Here is a 21,879-nt window from a genome sequence, read left to right as displayed (position 1 = left end):
TATGGGTTGTCAAAATCCAGAAGCTTGGAAAGAACTAATCCATAGAACGTATACTTTTAGTTTACTTTAGTTTCCTGAGCTCAGTCACACTATTTGTCAGCATCATTATAAATTACTCATTTTTTTTGAGGAAGATTAGCCCTGAGCTAACATCTGTGCCCATCTTCCTCTATTTTATACGTGGGACGCCTGCCACAGCATGGCTTGACAAGTGGTGCACAAGTCTGCACCCAGGATCTGAACTGGCGAACCCTGGACCACTGAAGTGGAACGTGTGAACTTAACCACAGCTCCACGGGGCTGGCCCCATAAATTACTCACTTTACTCATTCAATTGTTTATTCTTCCACCTGTTTGACCAATCCTTTTTTAGTGTCTCCTGTGGCCTGGACATTGTATCTTAGGTTTGGGGCCAGGAAAATAAGCCCCTTCTTAGAAGGTGCTTATTGTTAAGTGGTAGACATGCTTATGTAAGAAACTCACATTAATTGTAAATAATTATAGGTTTATTGGGATACTACTACATGTAAAGCTTTTTTTAGGTCCCATGGAGACATTTTAAAAAGTATTCCACTCAGTCAGTTATTCATCATTTCTGACTTTTCAGGAAATGAAGCATTGGGGTTTGAGGTCCCATGCATACCTTTCCCTTCTAGAAGCTCTGAATCAATTGAATCAAGAGATAGGAGTCAGATAGAGAATCAGACTGTCTGCTTGATTGTAGTAATGCTGTATCAGAGAACATGGTTGATATCTGCAGCTAAAAGGAGGCTTCCTAATGCTTCTTCCTGAGCGTCGAATTTGAGACCCACCTATAGGGAGACTGGCTTGTGGGCAGACACCTCACCCAGTCAGCTGAAAGGGAAAGCCCCAAGAGAAGGAACCAAGAGGAGACAGGACTTGAGATCTGCCTGTAGAAATCGGACCTGGCCCTCACCCAGGCCTGTTACCACATGGAACAAGAATAGCCCCAGGCCCTAACTGAAGTGTTCTGGTCTACTTAGTAAGAATCTTTGGGGGTGGGGCTAGGCATATAGACTTTTAGAAAGCAATCTGGATGATTCTAATGCTCTTCTCTGCTTAAGAACCATGGTGGTGTGGGCAGTTGGCTCTGTAGGGATTCAGAGGAGGATCACTTCCAGCAAGAGTGCTTAGGATGGTTTTGTAAAGAACATGGATTAGAGTCAGCCTTACTAGATTTTTACAAATTCAGTAGATGGGGAAGCAGACAGGAGAGACTTTCAAGGTAAGGGACTTTCCTGCAAATCACAAAAGGAGAAGTTGTGTAGAGGACATTGTGGTGATCTAGTCACCTATCACAAAGTCAAGGTTAACTAGGTGGCTCCTTGCAGCAAGCTCAGCTCTGGGTTTAGCTGTGGCAGGACTGACAGCCGATATGCTGCCAGCTAATCTCAGCAAAACTCCCATATCACCAACCTGGGGGCGTGGGGATCCTTATTTTTCTGACTTGCTCTTATCATTCTGCTGTGAGAGGCCGCCCATGGGTTGGTGTGATGAGGTAATGGGGAATATGGAACTGAGTGTATTTTAGTTCCAACAAATACTTTTAAATGTTGATTATGACAGTGATGGAGGCAAAGACCTCTGCTGAGACAAGAACAGCAGATACGCGATACATGATTTTATGTAAAAAAGAAACTATTTAACAAACACATTGCTTAAAATGTGATTTCCTTTCCATTCATCCTAGGTTCTTCAAAATGTTTTCATCTGTCTTCCAAGATTTAATATACACTTTCTTTGGCATTGTGATTGGATGTGGAGAAATCAAGTATTTTCGATTTCACACTGTGAGTTTCATGTTCATCTTATTTGCAACAGTAAATGTTGTGAGGTAAGAATTATATCTTAAAATTTGCTTACTGGACTTAGGTTCTCAAGCCCAGAATTATAATTGGGAAGCAGTGGGTTATAGCAGAAAGATTTCTGGATGTGGAGTCAGGAAACCTGGGTTGGTGTCAATAGCTCACAATAGCTTGCTGTGTGCCTGGGGCAAAGTCTGTTTACTCCTCAAGTTTTCATCTGTTAAATGAGAGCGGGCAGAACAGCAGCATCAGCATAACCTGTGAGCTTGATAGAAATGCACATTCCTGGGCCCATCCCAATTTGCTGAATTGAATCTTTGGAGATGAGGTCCAGGACACTGTTTCAACATGCTTTGTTAAAGTTTGAGCATCACTGGATCAGATTAATGGTTCCTAACATTTCTGTTAACTTTCATCATCATTTATTATTATCATAGCTATGATAAAGCCATTTATTAAGGGCTTAGCATGTACATTATGTCATTAATATTAATACAACTCTATGAGGTAGGTGTTACTGCATCATTTCACAGATGAAGTGCAGAGATCTTAAAAACTTGCCTAGAGTCACCCAATTTGTAAGGACAGAGTTGTCATTTAAACTTGACTCTAACAAGCCTGCTTTTTCTAGAATGCCCTTGCCCACTTGTGGTGTCATGTCTTCCATAAGAATTTATGACACTGTCTCCAAAAACATTGTCATTTCCACTCAGGATAGGCCTGGCCCAAGGGAGCTTACTTTATAAGATGTTCCCATGGAACGTTGCTTCTGTTGACTTTGAAGACATTGTGTGCAACTCAGGTAGTCATTCCCACACAGAAAGATGTGTCTGCAGTTTGTTTGCTTCTACCATGGGAACTCATGTACAAGTTGACATTGGTCACAGAGTATGAAGAAAGATACAAGGCTTTCTGCACATTTTTGGACTCAGCTACACATTCATGATCTCATTTCATCTTCATAATGACACTAGGAAATAAGAATTATTATCTCCGTTTTATGGACAAAGAAATACCAACAAAGGCAAACTCCCTTGCCCAAGGTCAAAAGGTTAGTAAGTGCCAGAGATTTTGTGTGAACTTATGGTTCCATCTCACTAGAGGAAAGGCTTTAATGGAGGTAGCGTTCCTAAGGGAACTTCAAGGTATAGGTGGGCTTTTCATAAGAAACTTGTTGAGAAAAACATTTCAGAGAGGATGAACCAAACAATGGCCTGGATGTAATAATCATTTCGAACACGTACTGGATGCTGACCACATTCAAACATCATTCTAAGCCCTATGAATGTCACCTTATTTAATTGAGCCTTCATAATAATCCTTTGAGGCAAGTACGATTACTATTACTATCTCTATTCTATAGTTGAAGTGACTGAGGCTTAGAAAAGTTAAATAACTGGCTTAAGTTTACATAGTTAGTAAAAGAAGGCTAAATTTGGATCCAGGTAGACTCCAGAGCCTTTGCTATACTACCTCTTTTTTTCGATATTAGGACATGACATAAGTTGTTCTATTTTGGCTGGACTCAATGGTGTTTTAGAGAAAGATTATTTAGTAAGGCCGAAGAGGTTAGTAGGAATTACTTTGCAAAAGGCTCAAACGCAAGGTAGAAAAGTTTGCCCAAAGTAATTATACACGTTATAGATGGTAACAGTAGATTTTCTGTCTCTCAAGGACAGGAATTCTCAGATTGTCTTGTGAAATTCCCAGCTGAGCAACTGATACACACTATATTTTTTGAGGCTGAGAACACGTCAATTTTATTTCTCCTGTCATTTGAAGGACAGCACTGATATTCTTTTGACGCAGACCCCACAAAGATAGATTCTAAATTTAGGCACAGCATCCTAGAGAAAAATTACTTGTAGAGAAAGAAGGCACAAATTGAAGTTATTTATGTGGTATTTGGTGTATGATTCTTGTGGAAGCTCAAGAAAAATTTGGTTGAACTAAGTTTCTTAGTGTGTCTATGATAATTTTACTTTTTGGCTATGATATGCATGTCCTAATTTCTGAGTCCCTTCCTGAATTCCCTTCCAGTGAATAGATGAGCTTGTCAATGTTATTCGAGAAGTTTCCCTGCAGGAATTTACTACCCAAATCCAAACAGTACACACTGGTGTTAATGATAAGTCCTTATATTTGTACAGAACTTCTAGCATGATATTTCAAGACTTGAGTATTATATGCAAAATTTAGACAGTAGATTGGGTTAGTTCCAGAAGGTTTGAACAAGTTATTAATAAACTGGATTATCTTCTCTTTCCTGAAAAATTTCACATGAAATTTAATATTTAGTATATAGTTTCAACCATGAATAACATTAATACATAAGTTGTGATTTAAAAAAAGTGTTTGTCTCTCCACAGGTTGCTTACTACTGTGTTAGTGAGCCCTATTCTGATGCGTTCGAGTTATGAATATAATTGGAGATGGGGAGTTGTGATAGCCTGGTCTGGAATTAAAGGAGTTTTCAGCTTACTCTTGGCTCCTGATATTCACAATCTGGCTGAAAAAAAAACAAAGTCACCACAAATGGTAGGAAAAATCATGTCTCCTGATTATTCATATTTATTTTGTAGCACTTGTCATCATTCTCAATAATAAAGTTAACCATTTTTTAAGTTCGATTTGAAAAATGCATTCTTTTAAGTCTAAAGGAACTTTCAGAGGGAAGTTTACTTATGTTGACAGTGTGAATGGGACCAACAGTCAAGTAATTGTTACGGATGGGAGTCAGATGGACTTGTGACTGGATCCTGGCTCCACCATTCATGGATCGAGCGACTTTGGATAAGTTCTCCAGACTTGTGGAACCTCAATTTCCAGTTGAGGATGGAGACAGTGCTTAGTAAAATATCTGCCACTTAGTAAATTCTCAATAAATGTTATTGAGCATATAAATGCTATTTTTTGATAGCTGTCAGAAAGTATGAAAAAATAATACCCTATCTAGAGCATTCCAATCTCTATAAATATTAGATCAAAAATTGAAATTCTAGTTAAATACACTAACAGAAGAAAGATTTTGTAAATTTTTGAATTAAGGATCTAGTTATATTTACGTATATAGGGCTAATTTTTAGAAATTAATTTCCAGAAAAATTTTGGCAGAAGATTACATTATCTATAGTGAAAAGCAAGATTTAATTTCCTTTCCACTCTCTCAAAGCCTTTTCTCATGGGCTAGCTGGTGGATTTCTGGGCGATCTGGTGGTGGCAGCATCTGAGGTACTGGGACTCCAGGGGAGCTCCGAAGAGCCCAGTGCATCTGCTGACAGCATTAGGGCACCTTGTCATTTGTGACAGTACTGTGAGAGCTAGCTGCAGAAGTTGCTAGAAATCCCCATGACACTCCCACCACCTCCCAGTCAGATGAATCCCAAGCCAGCTTCTAGGAGGGAGAAAAATTCATAATATGAATTAAGGACACTTGCCCACCTGCCAAGGAACTTTAATCTGGAGGTGGATGTACAGAGTTTCCTGATACTGTCCAATTTCCAGCTCAGGATTTTTTCTTCTTTGCTATTTTGCTCCTGTTCTAGAAGACCCCAGGAATACAGTATTTTTCAAATATCTTCTTTTGGGGAGCAACTATTACCCTCTCCAACTTGCAATCTGAGAAATCAAAACAAAGAGAATAGCCTGTTAGCTCAGGGAGTCATGTGCCCTAACTCCCCAAAAATGAAGTGCTTTTTTAACGGAGTATCATATTCCTCACCATCTTTCCTGTGGATTTATGCTTTATATCGGTGGACATGGTCTGGGAATTAATTTGGAGTTCAAATAAACCTGTGGTTTTGCAAAGACTTTGGGTCCTTCCATGCTCCAAAGGGAAAGTATAATAACCAACATCTGAGCCTCTTCGGTTTTCTTTTGTGCAAGGAATTGGCCTAAAACCAAGTCAATGAAATGTTAGCTATCATTTGACTATCATTTTACAGTGTTGCCCAAATCTGTCTGATGTTAAGAATCCCTCTGACGTCACCCCAGGCCTACAGAATCAGAATCTGCAGGGAAGAAGTGTGGGGGCCAGGATCTCTGCGAAGCACTGCAGGTGCTTATTGTTTTCAGTCAGGTTTGGGAAACACTCTCTGAAGGACATATTGCTATTAACTCCATTTTTCAGTGAAGGACGCTGAGGCTCAGAGTGGTTAAGTTAACTGGCCCTAAGTTACATGGCTAATAAATGGCAGAGCCAAGACCTACAAATGTGGTTGTGTTTTTGCACGATGGCAGGTGCATGTCCCTATCCCACCCGTGGTCACTACTGCCTGCTGTTGCCGAGGTTTTTCTGTGACCCTGCAGGTTCCACAGCAGCGTCTGTGACGCCTCCCGCCTTGCTGGCTTTGCATGGCCGCTGCTGAATGTGGCAGCTGTGGAGAGCTCGTCTCTCAGTGTTCTCATCCCTCTTAGAAATGACAAAATCTATTTTTTTCTCCTTCATATTGAAAACTAATTTCTGCCCCAGTATAGTATACTCAAGCAATGTCTACAGAACAGCCCTTTTGCCTCGATTTGGGCAACTTATTAATGTTTTGGTTCTAACCATTTGTGTGTTTTGTTTTTTTAGTTTATCTTGTATCTACTAGTAACATCGTTGATGACTATGGGAATAAATTCGTACATGATGACTCATTCAGCCAGGACATTGGGTAAAGTATATCTGTCTTTCATTAATTAACTGGGGAGAATAACACAAATAGATTATTGTTGGGAGCCATGGGGACATTTCTTATGGAGCTCAAGGAATTGATTATGAAATCACTCATTTTCATTCACTCATTATTTATGGAATCTGCCTTAATTGGGATATTTGTTTGGCCAGTTTAACAGGAACCATATTAACAATGGCTTAAATAAGACAGAGGGGTTTTTTTCCTCTCCACTGAAAAGTCCAGAAGTGTGAGATGGTTCTGTTCCACAAAGTTGTCTGATTTGTTGCTCCTCCACTCCGTGGGGTGTTGCTCCTATCTGCAGGGTACGAGCCAACTCACTACCACTCTATCTTCAATCCAACCAACTAGAAAGGGAAATTGGGGGGGTGGGGGGGTGTGGCAATGGAGGGTAAGTGGCTTCCTTTTAAGGGCACAATCTAGAAGTTATATATATATCATTACCACTCACATCCCATTGGCCAGAACTTAGGCACATGGGTACACATGGGCAAGGGAAGCTGGGAAATATTATCTTTGCGTGGCTGGCCATATGTTCAACCAAAACTCAGAGATTCTATTGGTAAAGGAAGAAGGAAGAATGGATATTGAGAGACAATCAGCAGGCTCTGCCACTGTTGCCTACTTCTAGAAGGAATTTGAGGCTGTTGATAATGAAATGCAGAAATATGATAAAATCACAAATAGATACACAGTCAATAGAGAAATCCAAGATGAGATAACGAGTGGCAGTGGGGTCAAGTGGAGAGTGGGAGGGCGGAGGTGGGATTACCCAAAGTCTTAGAGTACGACCAGTATCATCCCATATCTTGTGGTCTAGTCCTCAGCTTTGCTGGTGCAGAGAGCTGATTCTGTCAGGGTATCTAGAGTTGATTTACTGCTAGAGTTTTACATATACTGCACTCATAGGAGAATATGGATAAAGCAGAAAATCAATTTATTAATTTATAACCAGGAAATTTCTTTCTATGTACAAAATAATTGTGATCATTTTTCAGCGTATTCACCTTTAAATACCAATTTTTTTGATAAACCAAATTAGCAATTAGGTCTCTTGGAAAGCGAAAAACTAATGAGAGGTCAATGGAAATATAATGTTGAAGGAGAATTCTTTTAAACAGGAAAATAACCTGGTGAATTTACCCTATCCTACCCACAAGAGACACAGTCCTACCCATTCCTGAAACTGTGCCCCATCAACAGTATTGCAAATCTTCCTGTGACAGGCCACCTCAAAGCCAAGGGCTCCAATATGTGAACAGGGCTAGTAAATGGGGCACTTTTTTGGCGACTCTCTTTTCCCCTGTCATGGGTTTGTTCGTACTTGCAGTGGAAAAGTGTGCTTGGACCAGCAAAATCCTACACTGGAGCATGAGTGAAGTTAATTCCATCCCTGAGGCCTTGCTCACACCTCCCTTCCCACCAATTTCCTTTGGCGCCCAGGGATCCAGACCCCTCTGCTCTCTTTGCTTAGGATATAACATCTAGCTTTCTCCCAGGCTTGATTCCTGGTGAATCTTCCTACTCTGATACTCAAAGGCAAGATCAACAAGGGATGTTACTATTATGATAATGTTTTTTTCTTCTTTTATAAATTTTTTATGGTATTAACCAGGCCTCAGAATTTTCTTTAATTCATTAGGAAACAAAAATATCTGGCAAGTATTTTCTCCTCTCAGAATCAATGCTCATCCTTTCTGGAAATACTATGTGGCACATGTTTAACAAGTACTTGATAGAATTGAGTTGTATCAGTAAGAGTTTCAAACCAACTTCTTCCACATTGGTCTAATGCTTTTAAGAGATCGATCCCTCTTCATACTCTTCCAGGATCCTTTTAAACACAGGGATTTCATTCAAATGTATTGGTGCCACCAAGTGGTCCACAGGTACTCATATTTCCCCAGAGCAACTGGGAAGCGGCTGTTGCTCCATCATATGGGGAGGATGTAATTAGGCAAATGTATAAACTTTCTCCTCGTGTGATCTTGGCCATGGGAATTTTAAATCCAAAGCAGACACCTTCTAATTCTTCAGCATCCAGTCAAATGCACCTTTGCTCTGGACCATGGTGAACCAACAGGGATATGCTTCCGGATCATTTTGAATACCCCAAATTTCAAATACTACTGTTGCACACAATGTCCTGCAGAGAAGTCAATAAAGTTAAACTGAAACATTTAGAACTATTTTAACCCTTTATTTCATATACAATTATGAAGAGAGGACAGTTTTATTGAGATGGAATTCTGAGTGAGTAGGCTAAGCTCACTCACTTATTAAATTCTCCTTTTTGGTCAGCGAGCCTCATAACTGTAACTTCAAATTCATACCTCAAGAAATACAAACTACTGCAAGCTCTGGATGTGTAGATTTTCTGGCCAGGAACAGAGAGGTTAAATTTGAGGGATCCCTATTGCAGTGGTCTTTAAATTTTGTTATGTATAAGAATCAGTGGGAGAACTCGTTAAAATGCAAATTCCCAGGCCAATCTGATTCTCCAAATATGGAGTGGAGTCCAGGAATTTGCATAGTTTAATAAGCAACCCTTCTACCTGTGGAAGACACAGGTAGTTTTCTACACTTTGAGAAAATACCGATTGGGTGTCTTGAAATAACGAGTCATGTCTCTAGCTAAAGGGAAGGAAAGGAAACTTGTAAAACATTCTTTAGCAGTTGAGTGAGATAAAGTGGAGCTATACAGCCAAAAGGAAACAGATAGTTGGATAATTTTCTAGAAAATGTTGGGCAAAAAGTTGTCCTTGCTCTAAACATTTTGGTTTGTCTATTCAGATGATGCCAAGATTTCACTCCATCGTGCAAAATTTTTGCTTCCCCTTTCTGTCTTTGATGTTTTCTATTAAGACCCTTGCTTTCTTTTGTCACAGGTTTGTGTGCTATTTCCCTTCCAAGACAAATGGCCATGCAAAATGCCATTAAGCACATACAGGAGATAATACAGAACACAATCACTTTATTTAAAACAGAAAAGATTTTGACAAATGTTAATTGGACCTTGGTAGAAGAAAAAACGAAGATTGAATACATCATTCCTGTGAGTTGATACCTGGCAAAAAAGATTCCTCCTTTCCCTCCCTGGGTCTGCCTCTCTTGCTTTAGTTTATATAAAAACCTTGATTCTGATAATTCAATGTCAGAAAACTTAGGGGGGGGGCGGTATATTTGCTACCTTTGCTATCTTGGTGCAATGACTCCTTTGAATTCTGTCTCTAAAGAGATGGTCTTAATGGTCTAGCCTTATTTGCCAAATACGGGAGAATTGGTCTTTTCACAAACTGACTGGTTGAATAACTATGAATGGCCCCTGCCAAGCTGATGTTTCTAATTGGTTGAGGAACTGAGATCTCTCTCCTCGTAGACACATTATAAAATGCGAAAAGCAGAGGCTGCTTCAGAGAGGAGTCAAGCATCGACAGGTTTGGGGAAGAACATGGCTTCTAGATCTCCCCCAAAGAATGGTTATTTCACCACAATTGAAAGCAACATTTCTTATGTGGAGAATGTTATCCAGTATAGCCCTTCATTTTAGCAATTCTGATTTGAGTTATTGGAATCTTTGTTGAGCAAAGCATTTTACAGCTCCTAATCATTTGTACTTATTTTTAACTTTATCTCTGTATGTTTTTAAACTTAGTCTGATACTGTTCAGTTTTCCCACGTTTCACATGATGAAAAAGAGGAAGAGTCCCCAACGGATGAAGTTTTAATGGAAGAAGCCAGATTGCACATAGCTATAATACAAATGGTTGGTACCATTCATGTAATCTGCTTTTTGTTTTTTCTTATTTTTGCAATGCTTTTAATTCTTACATATGGTTTTCAGGTGACTAGAAAAAATTTTTTTTTCACCTTTAATAACCCATTAGTTAAAATTTATGTTCTAAAACATAAACATGTTTATGATAGTTAAAATTTATTTTTGATTTATGAGAGTTAAAAACAATTTCTTAGGTTTTACATTCAAGTCATAAATCTTATTATTCTGTTTCTACGTCTAGCAAACTTGAGCAGTTCACTTTTTTCTTTTATATTTTATTGAGGTCATCTTGGCTTGTAACAGCCGTTCACTTCTGAGGGGACTTTGAATAATGTTTGGTGCTATTTACATACTTAGTTAACTAAATGTCTTCAACTATTTGAAACTGCTTTTACAAATTTAACATATTTGAGTTCCTTTTATATAAAATTCTCTCAGGTGTTTATCTAACTCTTGTAAATCTAATAAGTTAAAATAAATCTATTGAATCAAAAATTCTCTTAAAATATTTAGGATGTAGTATTTAAATGATCTACTATAAACATAGAAAGATTACTAGGTAAAATCAAGTTTAACTCAACTTATCAAATTGCACATTTTAAATTGGGGTTATAGTCTACTAGGACAAATTTTATTCAAAATTGCAAGTATATAAAATACTCATGCTAAGAGTCATTCCTTTTTACTTTTATTTTAAAACTTATTATTATGCAGAATTTCTAACATATACGAAAGTAGATATGATGGTCTAATGAAGCCCCACGTACCCAGCATCCAGGCTTACAAACCATCCACACATGACCAACCCTGCCCCGTCTACACCCTCCTTCACTTCTCCACCTTCCATATTATTTTGAAACAAATTCCAGATATCATATCTTTTCATCTGTAAATATTTCAGTATGTAGCTCTAAGTTTTTTAAAAAAAATAGGAAAATACTAATGTTGCATCTAAAAATTGATAATTCCATAATAACATCAAATAGCGAATCAATGACCAAATTTCCAATTGTCTCATAAATGCATATTTTCAGTTTATTTTTTAAGTTGGATTTCAGTAAAATTCACACATTACAATTAGTGGATATGCCCTTTAAGTCTCTTTTAAACTGTAAATTCCTTCTCACCTTTCATTTTTTTCTGTTGAAGAACATATTTCTTCTTACTACAAAAAATATTAATGCATATTTTCATTCTTTTAAACATTTCTATACTTAATTAAAAATGTCCTTAGAGTTTGAAAGGCTCTTACCCAGGGAGTGAAATATGGTCACGAATTCTTTGCAGAGCCTCCTGTTAAGAGGTGGTATCTATACTCCCCACGCCCCCACATTGAATTTGGGTTGTTCTTGTGACTTGTTTTGACCAATAAAATATGGCACAAGTGACTTTGGGATTCTAGAGACTAGGCCCTGAGAATATTTGCAGCTTCCACCTTCTTCCACTTTCAATACTACCCGGAGACTGTCATGTGAGGAAGGTGGCCTAGCCTCTGAAGAATGAGAGGCCACATAGAAGTAAACTGAGGCATGCAGCCAAGAGTCAGGACCTCACTACCAGACTTGTGAATGAGAGGCCATGTTAATTCAAGGATTAGGCAATAGGCTTAACCTCTTGATGGTAAGAGATGCAAAGAATTTGCGACCATATTTAATGTACCACAGTGTTCTCACTGGCCGCAAATATTTATACCCCTCATACAAGCAAAATACACTCATCCTTTTCTAAGACCACCCCCCTCCCCCAAAGCTTCATCCTATTATGGTATCATACTCAAGTCCAGCATCTCATGATCTGCATTTGGTCTAGGTATGCTAAGGCTCCTTGGTTGCATCTCCTTAAGTATGGTTCCTCTTGATTCAGAGACTTGTGAACTAAAAAGACAAATTAACCTTCTACCCCCACCCCCAACATTTAGTGATAATCAACAGACACTTCTGTTCAAGAAAGGGAAGAACAGGAAGCACTGATTAATCACCAGTCCATGGCAATTTTGAAATCCAGCTGGGCATAGGAACCAGTTCTCCCCATTCTTTACATTTCTATACGGAATAACTGATGTTTGTAGGGGAATAACTTTCTTAGCCTGATTTCTGCCAGTAGAAACTTGGGAAGTTTCTATTCATTTAGAACTGTTTCTGCCTTTTTTTTAGTCCAATCTGATACAATTTCCTTAAAAACTTGTGTGTTGTCAATGAATCTGATTATAGCCCACTCTACTCCACAATTCCTTGTCATAGACAGGCCACATGTCAGACAATATGAGTCTGAGAAAGCCTTCAGTCTGCTTGAGAGGGTAGACTAAGCACCGCCTTTAATCTTTCAGTGGTCTTAACAAAGGTTCTTCAGCTACACCCTTGATTTGATCTTGAACCTGAAGCCACATTTTACTGGCTGCACTCTAGATTTGATCTTTGCCCCTGGATCTTTTTTGCCAGCTGGCGAGACTGCAGATGAGAAACAGGTTTAGTTTCCAACTTGGCAAATCATGGCCTCTTTATATTTTCTTTTGCTTGCAGATTGAATTGTTTCTCTTTGGTTTATCTCTCTCTTCTCATACCTTATCATATGCAGGTAAAAAGTTGACACTTTTAATATTTCTAGAATATTAGAAATCTAGAAATTTCCTTGGCCAGATTCATAAGTTCGTTAGGTACATCTCCTACCTTCCAAGTTACCTCAGGTGACAATATTGCTAATTGCGCTACCTCTTCATAGCACGGCTGCCTCCCTCCAGCCTCCTACACCAGTTTTATCACTGCTCTTCCGGCTTCCCCTAACAGTGTCCTCACTGCCCTTCTAGCTTCTGGTCACCACTCAGTCCCAAAGCATGTTTTAGCATTTCGTTATGGAGACTCTCTACAATTGGTACCAAGTTCTGTTTTGGCTAGCCTTTGCTATATAACAAACCATCCCCAAACTTAGTGACTTAAAACAACAATGATTTATTATTTCCCACAGTTCTGTGGGTTGGCAATCGGGATGATTTTGTTGTTGGTCTCACCTGGGAACACTCAAGTCTGCCGTCATCGCACAGCTCAATTGGGGTTCGTGGGTCAGGATGTCCTCACTCATAGATTTGGCAGTTGACTCTAGCGTCTTTCAGGGCACTTTGTTTCTCCTCCATAGGGCCTCTTATCTTCCAGTAGAGTGGACTGGACCTCTTCACAGCATGGCGGTTTCCAGGTTCCGAGAGGGCAAGAGGAGAAGCTTCAAGGCCTCTAAATCCTACGCTCTGAAACTTGAATAACATGACTTTTACCCTCATCCTATTACTTAAAGCAAATCACAAAGCTAGCCCAGATTCAGTGAGTGAATCCCCTACTTCTTGATGGGAGGATCAGCAATGTCAGTTGCAAAGAGCCATGGACACAGGGAGATATGATACATTGGGACCATTGTTATAATGGCCTACCACATTTCCTTTTTTAAACCAAAAATCCTCTGTAGTGACCCACTCCAGGTTATCTTTTAATGGCTTTCCTGGGAGTACCTTCTATTAGCATTCCTTCTGCTTTTGTGACCTCTTTCCTTTTTGGTTTCCTCCGTGGGCTCTTCTTTATTCCTCAGGACAGTTAACTCTGTCTACTATTCTCACTTTATAGTCTTTACAGTCTCTCCTTCTTTGTTCTCAGCTACGCTCATGGTTTTAACCCTATCCACGGATGCTCTTCAACTCTATATTCTTCCTTCCAAAACTCTCACCACCATCTCTTTAGACTCATGAATCCAGCTGTGGCTAGACATCTCCTGAACATTTAACTGTACTTAAATCCACACTGAACTCATCCCAAATCTGCTCTTGTATTCCTGGCCTCAGTGAGTGGGATCATTACCCAGGTGATCACTCAGGTCAGTCCTCTCTCTCCCTCCCTCTCCAAGCTCTAGCAATCTTACCTTCTAAATATTTGCCAAATATACACTTTTCCATCCCTGTATCTCTTAATTTAGGCCATGATAATCTCTTGCCTGTATAATAATCTTTAACTGGCCTCCCTGCCTCCAATATTTCCACTCTCAAATCACAGGGAATAATCTAAAAGACAGATGGGAATACACTACCCTTCTGCTTAAAACCCTACAATGGTTCCTCAGCACCTATAACATTTTCCAAAGTGAGTTCCCAAGAGCTCCCAGGATGCTAAGAGAGACTTCATGAAAAAAAAGCTTCAGTGCTCAAATTAGTTTGGAAGTTGCTGGTTTAAACAAATTTATACAGATTGCTTATGGAATTCCTTGTAGAACTTCTCAGAGATCTTAACCTACTGAAGTGCATTGAGCCTCTTCAAGAGAGAATATTGAATGCAACATTTTTCTCCCTCCCTTCTTCATACATCACATTTTTTTTTTTTGTGGGGATAGGAGTTCAAGGAGTATCTTACAGGATTAGCATATCATCTTCCAGAAAAAGCTTACCTATGAGATCAAATCTATGCATAATACACAAGGTCTTTTGTAATCTGGCCCCTGCCCATTACTCTAACTGATCTTTCACCATTCTCTGCCCCACAACTTGTCCTTTACTGCACTCACTATACTGTTTCTCATCTCTGTGCATACACTGAAGGTGCCACTCACTGTTCACCCCTTCCCAAGTCTGCTCCCTCACCTCCATTCTTCATCTGGATAATCATGCTCATTCTTAAAACTCAACCGAGGTATCATCTCTTCCAAGAAGTTCTCTATGACCCCATCTCCACATCAAGATTGATTAGTGCCCTGTGTTTACTTTTTTTTTAACTTTTTTTTTTTTTAAAGATTTTTATTTATTTCCTTTTTCTCCCCAACCCCCCCCGGTGCACACCTGTGTATTTTCAGTTGTGGGTCCTTCTAGTTGTGGCATGTGGGACACTGTCTCAGCATGGCTTGATGAGCGGTGCCATGTCCGCGCCCAGGATTCGAACCAGTGAAACCCTAGGCCGCTGAAGTGGAGCGTGTGAACTTAACCACTCGGCCAAGGGGCAGGCCCTACTTTTATCTTCTTATATTTTCTACACTGTTGTATAATTTTATGTGTCTAACTATTCGCCTTCTCCCAATAGGCTATGAACTTCTTGAAGCCTTGGATTATATCTCTAGTACCTTAGCATAGGACTTAGAGTAGAGTAGGCATTCAGTAAACATTTGTTTAAACAATGAATGAGTAAACAAACATTCAATCATAAGTACACATGGAACATTCTCCAGGTTAAATCATATGCTGGGCCTCAAAGCAAGGCTTAAAAAAATCTAAGAAGAGTGAAATCATACCAAGTATCTTTTCTAACCACAAAGGTATGAAACTAGAAATCAATAACAGGAGGAAAACTGAAAAATTCACAAATATGTGGAAATTAAACAACACACTCCTAAACAACCAATAGGTCAAAGAAGAAATCAAAAGGGAAATCAGAAAGTATCTCGAGACAAATGAAAATGAAAATACACATATTGAAACTTACAGGATGCAGTAAATGCAGAGGGAAAGTTAATAGTGATAAATGCCTTCATTAAGAAAAAGGAAAGATCTTAAATAAACAACCTAACTTTACACCTCAAGAAATAGAAGAAGAAGAACAAAGTGGGCCCACTGCAGAAGGAGGAAATAATAAATATTAGAGCAGAAATAAATGAAATAGACACTAGAAAGACAACAGAAAAAATCAACAAAATGAATAGTTGGTTTTTTGAAAATATAAAATTGACAAACATTTAGCTAGAATAACCTAGGAAAAAAGAGAGAGAGAACTCAAACAAAATTATTAAAAAGAAGAGACATTACAACTGACACCACAGAAATACAATGGATCATAAGGGGCTACCATGAACAACTATATGCCAAAGTATTGGATAACATAGAAGAAATGGATAAGTTCCTAGAAATATAAACCTACCAAGACTAAATCATGAAGAAATAGAAAACTGAATAGACCAATAATGAGTAAGGAGATTGAATCAGTAATAAAAATCCTCCCAACAAAGAAAAGCTCAGGACTAGATGGTTTTGCTGGTGAATTCTACCAAATATTTAAAGAAGCACGAATATAAATCCTTAAACTTGTCCAAAAAATTGAAGAGGAAGGAACACTCTCATAGTTGTTTTACAAGGCCAGCATTACCCTGACATCAAAGCCAGATAAGGACACTACAAGAAAAGAAAAATAAAAGTCAATATCCTTAAAAAAATAGATGCAAAAAATTTCACCAAGATACTAGCAAACCAAATTCAACAGCACATTAAAAGTTTCATACACCATGATCAAGTGGGGTTTATCCCTGGGATGTAAGGATGGTTCAACATCCACAAATCAATCAGTGGGTAATACACCACATTAATGGAATGAAGGGTAAAAATCATATGATCCTCTCAAGAGATGCAGAAAAAGCATTTGACAAAATTCAACATCTTTTCAGGATAAATACTTTCAATAAATTGGGTATTGAAGGAACATACTGCAACAAAATGAAGGCCATATACAACAAACCCACAGCTAATATCATACTCAATGATGAAAAGCTGAAAGATTTCCTCTAAAATCAGGAAAAGACAAGGTTGGCCACCCTCACCATTCCTATTCAACATAGTTCTCGAAGTCCTAGCCATAGCAATCAGGCAAAAAGAAATAAAAGGCATCCAAATCAGAAAGGAAAAGAAGTAAAGTTATATCTGTTTGCAGATGACGTGATCTTGTATATGGAAAACCCTAAAGACGCCACCAAAACACTGTTAGAACTAATCAACGAATTCTGTAAAGTTGCAAGATACAAAATCAACCTACAAAAATTGCTCGCATCTTAACACACTAACAATGAACTCTGTGATAGAGAAATAAAGAAAAAAAATCCCACTTATGATAGCATCAGAACCAATAAAATACTTAGGAATAAATTTAACCAAGGAGGTGAAAGATCTGTACACTGAAAACTATAAGACATTGATGAAAGAAATTGAAGAATACAAAAAAAAAAGGAAAGATATCCCATGTTCATGGATCAGAATTCATATTGTTAAAATGTCCATGCTACGTAAAGCCATTATAGATTCAATGCAATGCATATCAAAATTCCAATGGCATTTTTCACAGAAATAGAACAAACCATCCTAAAACATGTATGGAACATACACAAGACCCCAAATAGCAAAAGCAATCCTGAGAAAGAAGGAAAAAGCAGGAGGCACCACAATTCCTGATTTCAAGTGATATTATAAAACTATAGTAATCAAAACAGTGTGGTGCTAGCATGAAAACAGATACAGACCAATAGAACAGAATTGAGAGCCTAGAGTAAACCCATGCATATATGGTCAACTAACAGCCAAGAATATACAATGGGGAAAAGATAGTCTTTTCAATAAATGGTGTTAGGGGAATCAGATCTTCACTTGCAAAAGAATCAGATTGGACCTCTATCTTAGACTACTCACGAAAATTCACTCAAAATGGATGAAAGATTTAGACATAAGACCTGAAACTGTAAAACGCCTAGAAGGAAACATAGAGAAAAATCTCCTTGACGTTGGTCTTGACAAAAAACTTTTGGATATGACACCAAAAGCACAAGCAATAAAAGCAAAGAGAAAAAGGTGGAACAACAGCAAACTAGAAAGCTGCTGCACAGCAGAAAAAAATGAAAAAACACAAAATGATAAGGCAGTTGCCGGCCTGTGGCTGCGTAGTTAAATTTGCATACTCCACTTCGGCAGCCTGGAGTTTACCGGTTGGGATCCTGGGCGCAGACCTACACAATGCTCTTCAAGCCATGCTGTGGTGTCGTCCCACACAGAGGAGTTAAAATGACTTGCAACTAGGACATATAACTATATACTGGGGCTTTGGGGAGAAAAAAAAAAAGAGGAAGATTGGCAACAGATGGTAGCTCAGGGCCAATCCTCCTAAAACAAAAAGATAAAGCAACCTATGGAATGAGAAAAATTATTTGCAAATAATAGGTAAGATAAGGCATTAATACCCAAAATAAGTAAGGAACTCATACAACTCAACAGCGAAAAACCAAGTAATCTGATTAAAAAATGGGCAGAGGACTGCAATAGACATTTTTCTAAAGAAGACATACAAATGGCAAACAGGCCATACATGAAAAGGTGCTCCACATCCCTAATCATCAAAGAAATGCAAATCAAAACCACCTCACACCTGTCATCAAGAAGACAGAGATAACAAGTATTGGCTAGGATATGGAGAAAAGGGAATGCTTATACGTTATTGGTGAGGATGCAGATTGGTACTGTCACTAAGGAAAATGACATGGAGATTCCTCAAAAAATCAAAACTAGAACCACCATATGATCCCGCAATCCCACTTCTGGGTATATACCCAAAGGAAATAAACAGAGGACCTTGAGGAGATACCTGCACGCCCATGTTCATTGCAGCATTATTCACAATAGCCAATACACGGAAACAACTTGAGTGTCTATTGGTGGATGAATGGGTAAAGAAAATGTATAATATATATATAATGGAATATTGTTCAGCCAAAGAACAGAAAGAAATCCTGCCAGTTGTCATAACATGGGTGGACCTTGAGGGCATTATGCTATGTGGAATAAGTCAGATAGCGAAAGGCAAACACTTAGGATATCACTTATGTGTGGATCTACACAAGAAGCCAAACTCATAGACAAAGAGAGTAGAATGGGGGTTACTAGGGGTTGAGGGTTGGGGGGAACGGGGAGGTGTTTGTTAAGGTGTAGAAACTTAACAGTTATAAGATTAATAAGTTTTGGGGGTCTAATATGGTGACTATAGTTAACAATATGGTGAAAGCTGCTAAGAAAGTATATCTTAAATGTTCTCACCATACACACAACAATTGTAATTATGTGAGGTGGTGGATGTGTTAACTAATCTTATTGTGGTAATCATTTTGCAATATGTATGTGTATCAAGTCATCACATTGTACAGCTTAAACTTATACCATGTTATATGTCAATTATATCTTAATAAACCTGAAAAGAAAGAAAATAAAAAGAACATAGTCTACTTTTCTCTCTTGGTAGTTCTTTGTGAGGCTGAGATGATTAGTTCCCCTTTGAATTAATGCTTTGTATTGTCTACTCTACTGTAGGAAGATGCTGCTGCTGCTATTTCTATTACTGAAGCAAATGCCTTGAGTTGTATAGATTTTGAGTTTTCTGAAGCTAGGAATCTTTGTATCATTTATAACATCCAGGACAGTACTTGGTAAAAAATGAATATTTGGTAAATATTCAAATTGAATGAAATTTATTTTCTGCTATAGATTTTTTGGTAAAAGTATATTTTCCTATATTGAGCTCAATAACAATAGTGAGGGCCAGGTACAGGTCAAGTAGAGTGCATTACATTAATGTTTCAGTCCTTTGTAATGTTTGTGTAAAATTGTATGTTTAGAGGAGCTTTGAAAAACAGTGTAACAATGGAATTCTCGGTGTAGAGGCAGCCCGGATACTAATTGGTGCGGCCAAAAGCTATTGCCCCATCCAAGGAAAGTAAGTATATTTCTTTAATTGATAATTCCAAAATCAAATGAGTATGTGATAAAGAATGCACAAACTGAGTATTCAATGTCCAGATTGATCAATCTATTTATTTTATCTTTTTTCATCTATCTGTCTGTCTGTCCATCCATCCACCTATCCATGTACTTCCTATTTTACTTGTTTACATTTTTTTTTCCCTGAAGGTTCATAACTTTGGTGGCATTTGGAGATTCTGGAGGAAGATCTGACTATAGTGGAATTATATAAGAGACTAGGGGAGCCATGAAAGAGAACCCATGAAGTTCCAATTCTGTTATAATTATTTTGTCTTTATAACATATTCACTAAGTTACTGGATACGAGAGGTAGCCTGGAGCCCACCATTAGACTGCTCCCTGCTCCTAGGGTGGAGCAGGCTCTGGAGGAATTGACCCAACTGATGGACCTGATAGATGCTGTTAAATCTGGTGGGAAAAGCTCGGTCTCTTAGAGATATATTGATATCTGGTTACAGTCCTGGCAAACATTAGATAATGGATGGTCTAAGACAAAGCCTTGGGGCAACAATGGTTCCGTCTGGGTGATAGTTAATATTTCAGCAGCCTGGTAATCTACTGGGAGATCCAGCATCAGTTCCTACATAAAGTTTGGGAAGGGTAGGGACTTCAGGGCCTTTGAGAGTCTTGGGTGAGGCAAAGCATGACAGAGGGAAGCTTGACTTTGAACCGCAAAGAACTGGTCTGAAGAAGCTTTAATTATGTTCTACGTCAGGTCAGGGACGGTTCCAGGAACACAGGCAGCAGGAGTGTCACGCTGAAAATGTTCCTGTACCATGACCATGAGTGGGTAGGTGGATGGATACAGAGGCTCCAGACGGCGTGTATTTAATAGACCCACATTGCATTTATATTTAGTATAACTTTCTCTTTTATATTACCAAAAAGTATAGCATGTGCTTTTTATCATAACATATATGTATATTTTTCTCTATTAGATTCATGAGCATTTATGATGTTTCAACTTACGTAAGAGCTAGAAGTTGGCTTATGAAATTTAAAAATATGTTAACTTTCTTGGACTATCGTACAGATAAGGCACCTCTTATTCTACACGGGTAAGCACTGTGAACCTTTAATAGCAATAGACTTGAAAATGTGACTTTTTCTACATTGTCAGAATAGATTAGTTTGATTTTCCTTATTAAAAAAAACAGCTAATATTATGGTTAATTTTTCTTATTGATTGAGTGGTGAAGGAGCAGAGTGCTTGCTTCTCTTTCTTCCTTCTGTTCCAGCAACTTCGTTGACGTTGCTATTAGAGAGCAGGCAGAAATAAGAAGAAAAAGATGGTCATGTTTGGGTTTTTAAAGTTTTAATTGCCATGTGTCAGGGTCATATTCCATACTGGGCTGCTTTCATATTCTTCTGTGTATAACATTGAGCAGGGATGAGAAATATCGAACTCGTGGCCTAGTCCTGGCTCTCAATTTAATTTCCTCTGTGCCATAGAGTGGTTTTGTTGATGTCTAGAATTAGGAAAAACACAACATGGCCTTAATAATACCTATAACGAGTGTTCCAAAATATCGCAAGATACAGATACTTAACTTGTGTAGACTCTTTGCTTTGTTATATAAGTTGTGAACTTATATACTTTTTAGAGAAGGAAGACACGGTTTTTCTACTCATAGAAGATATCAAAACAAGAAAATACTGGAAGAATTAATGCTACTAAATTTTAAGTGGGTGTTAGCATACTTTTCACAACAAATTCTGATAACTTTTTACTTTCATTGATTTATTAAGTTTAAAGAGAAATGTAAAAAAATTAAAGCCCTGGGGTCTTGACATATATCCATGTAACCTCTTTTTGTTGGGATCTACTTTAGATAGATTGAAAAATTTTAAAAACTAGTCATGGTAGGGGGCCGGCCCCGGTGGCCGTGTGGTTAAGTTTGCATGCTCCACTTCGGCGGCCCAGGATTTCACCGGTTCGGATCCTGGTCACGGACACGGCACCGCTCGTCAGGACATGTTGAGACGGTGTCCCACATAGCGCAACCAGAGGCACTCACAACTAGAATGTATGACTATGTCCTGGGGGGCTTTGGGGAGAAGAAGAAACAACAACAACAA

General features: G+C 38.4%; 1 protein-coding gene across 9 annotated transcripts in view; it reads left to right on the top strand.

Annotated features, from left to right (window-relative positions):
* SLC9C2 (solute carrier family 9 member C2 (putative)) overlaps positions 1-21,879 on the top strand; it is an 85,353-nt gene that overhangs the window by 24,225 nt on the left and 39,249 nt on the right. For all 9 annotated transcript variants that reach the window (XR_011531950.1, XR_011531949.1, XR_011531951.1 and 6 more), the window contains 7 exons: positions 1,712-1,855; positions 4,196-4,364; positions 6,400-6,481; positions 9,391-9,557; positions 10,158-10,268; positions 19,656-19,753; positions 20,739-20,858. Coding sequence is in view for 6 of the 9 variants with exons in the window: in XM_070590893.1 (XP_070446994.1) it covers positions 1,712-1,855; positions 4,196-4,364; positions 6,400-6,481; positions 9,391-9,557; positions 10,158-10,268; positions 19,656-19,753; positions 20,739-20,858 (891 nt within the window). In the remaining 3 variants the exon portion in view is untranslated. The remainder of the gene's footprint in view (positions 1-1,711; positions 1,856-4,195; positions 4,365-6,399; positions 6,482-9,390; positions 9,558-10,157; positions 10,269-19,655; positions 19,754-20,738; positions 20,859-21,879) is intronic.

This window comes from Equus przewalskii, chromosome 23 (genome assembly GCF_037783145.1).
Source record: "Equus przewalskii isolate Varuska chromosome 23, EquPr2, whole genome shotgun sequence".
NCBI classification, from domain to species: Eukaryota; Metazoa; Chordata; class Mammalia; order Perissodactyla; family Equidae; genus Equus; species Equus przewalskii.
This window is presented reverse-complemented; position numbering and strand designations above follow the sequence as displayed.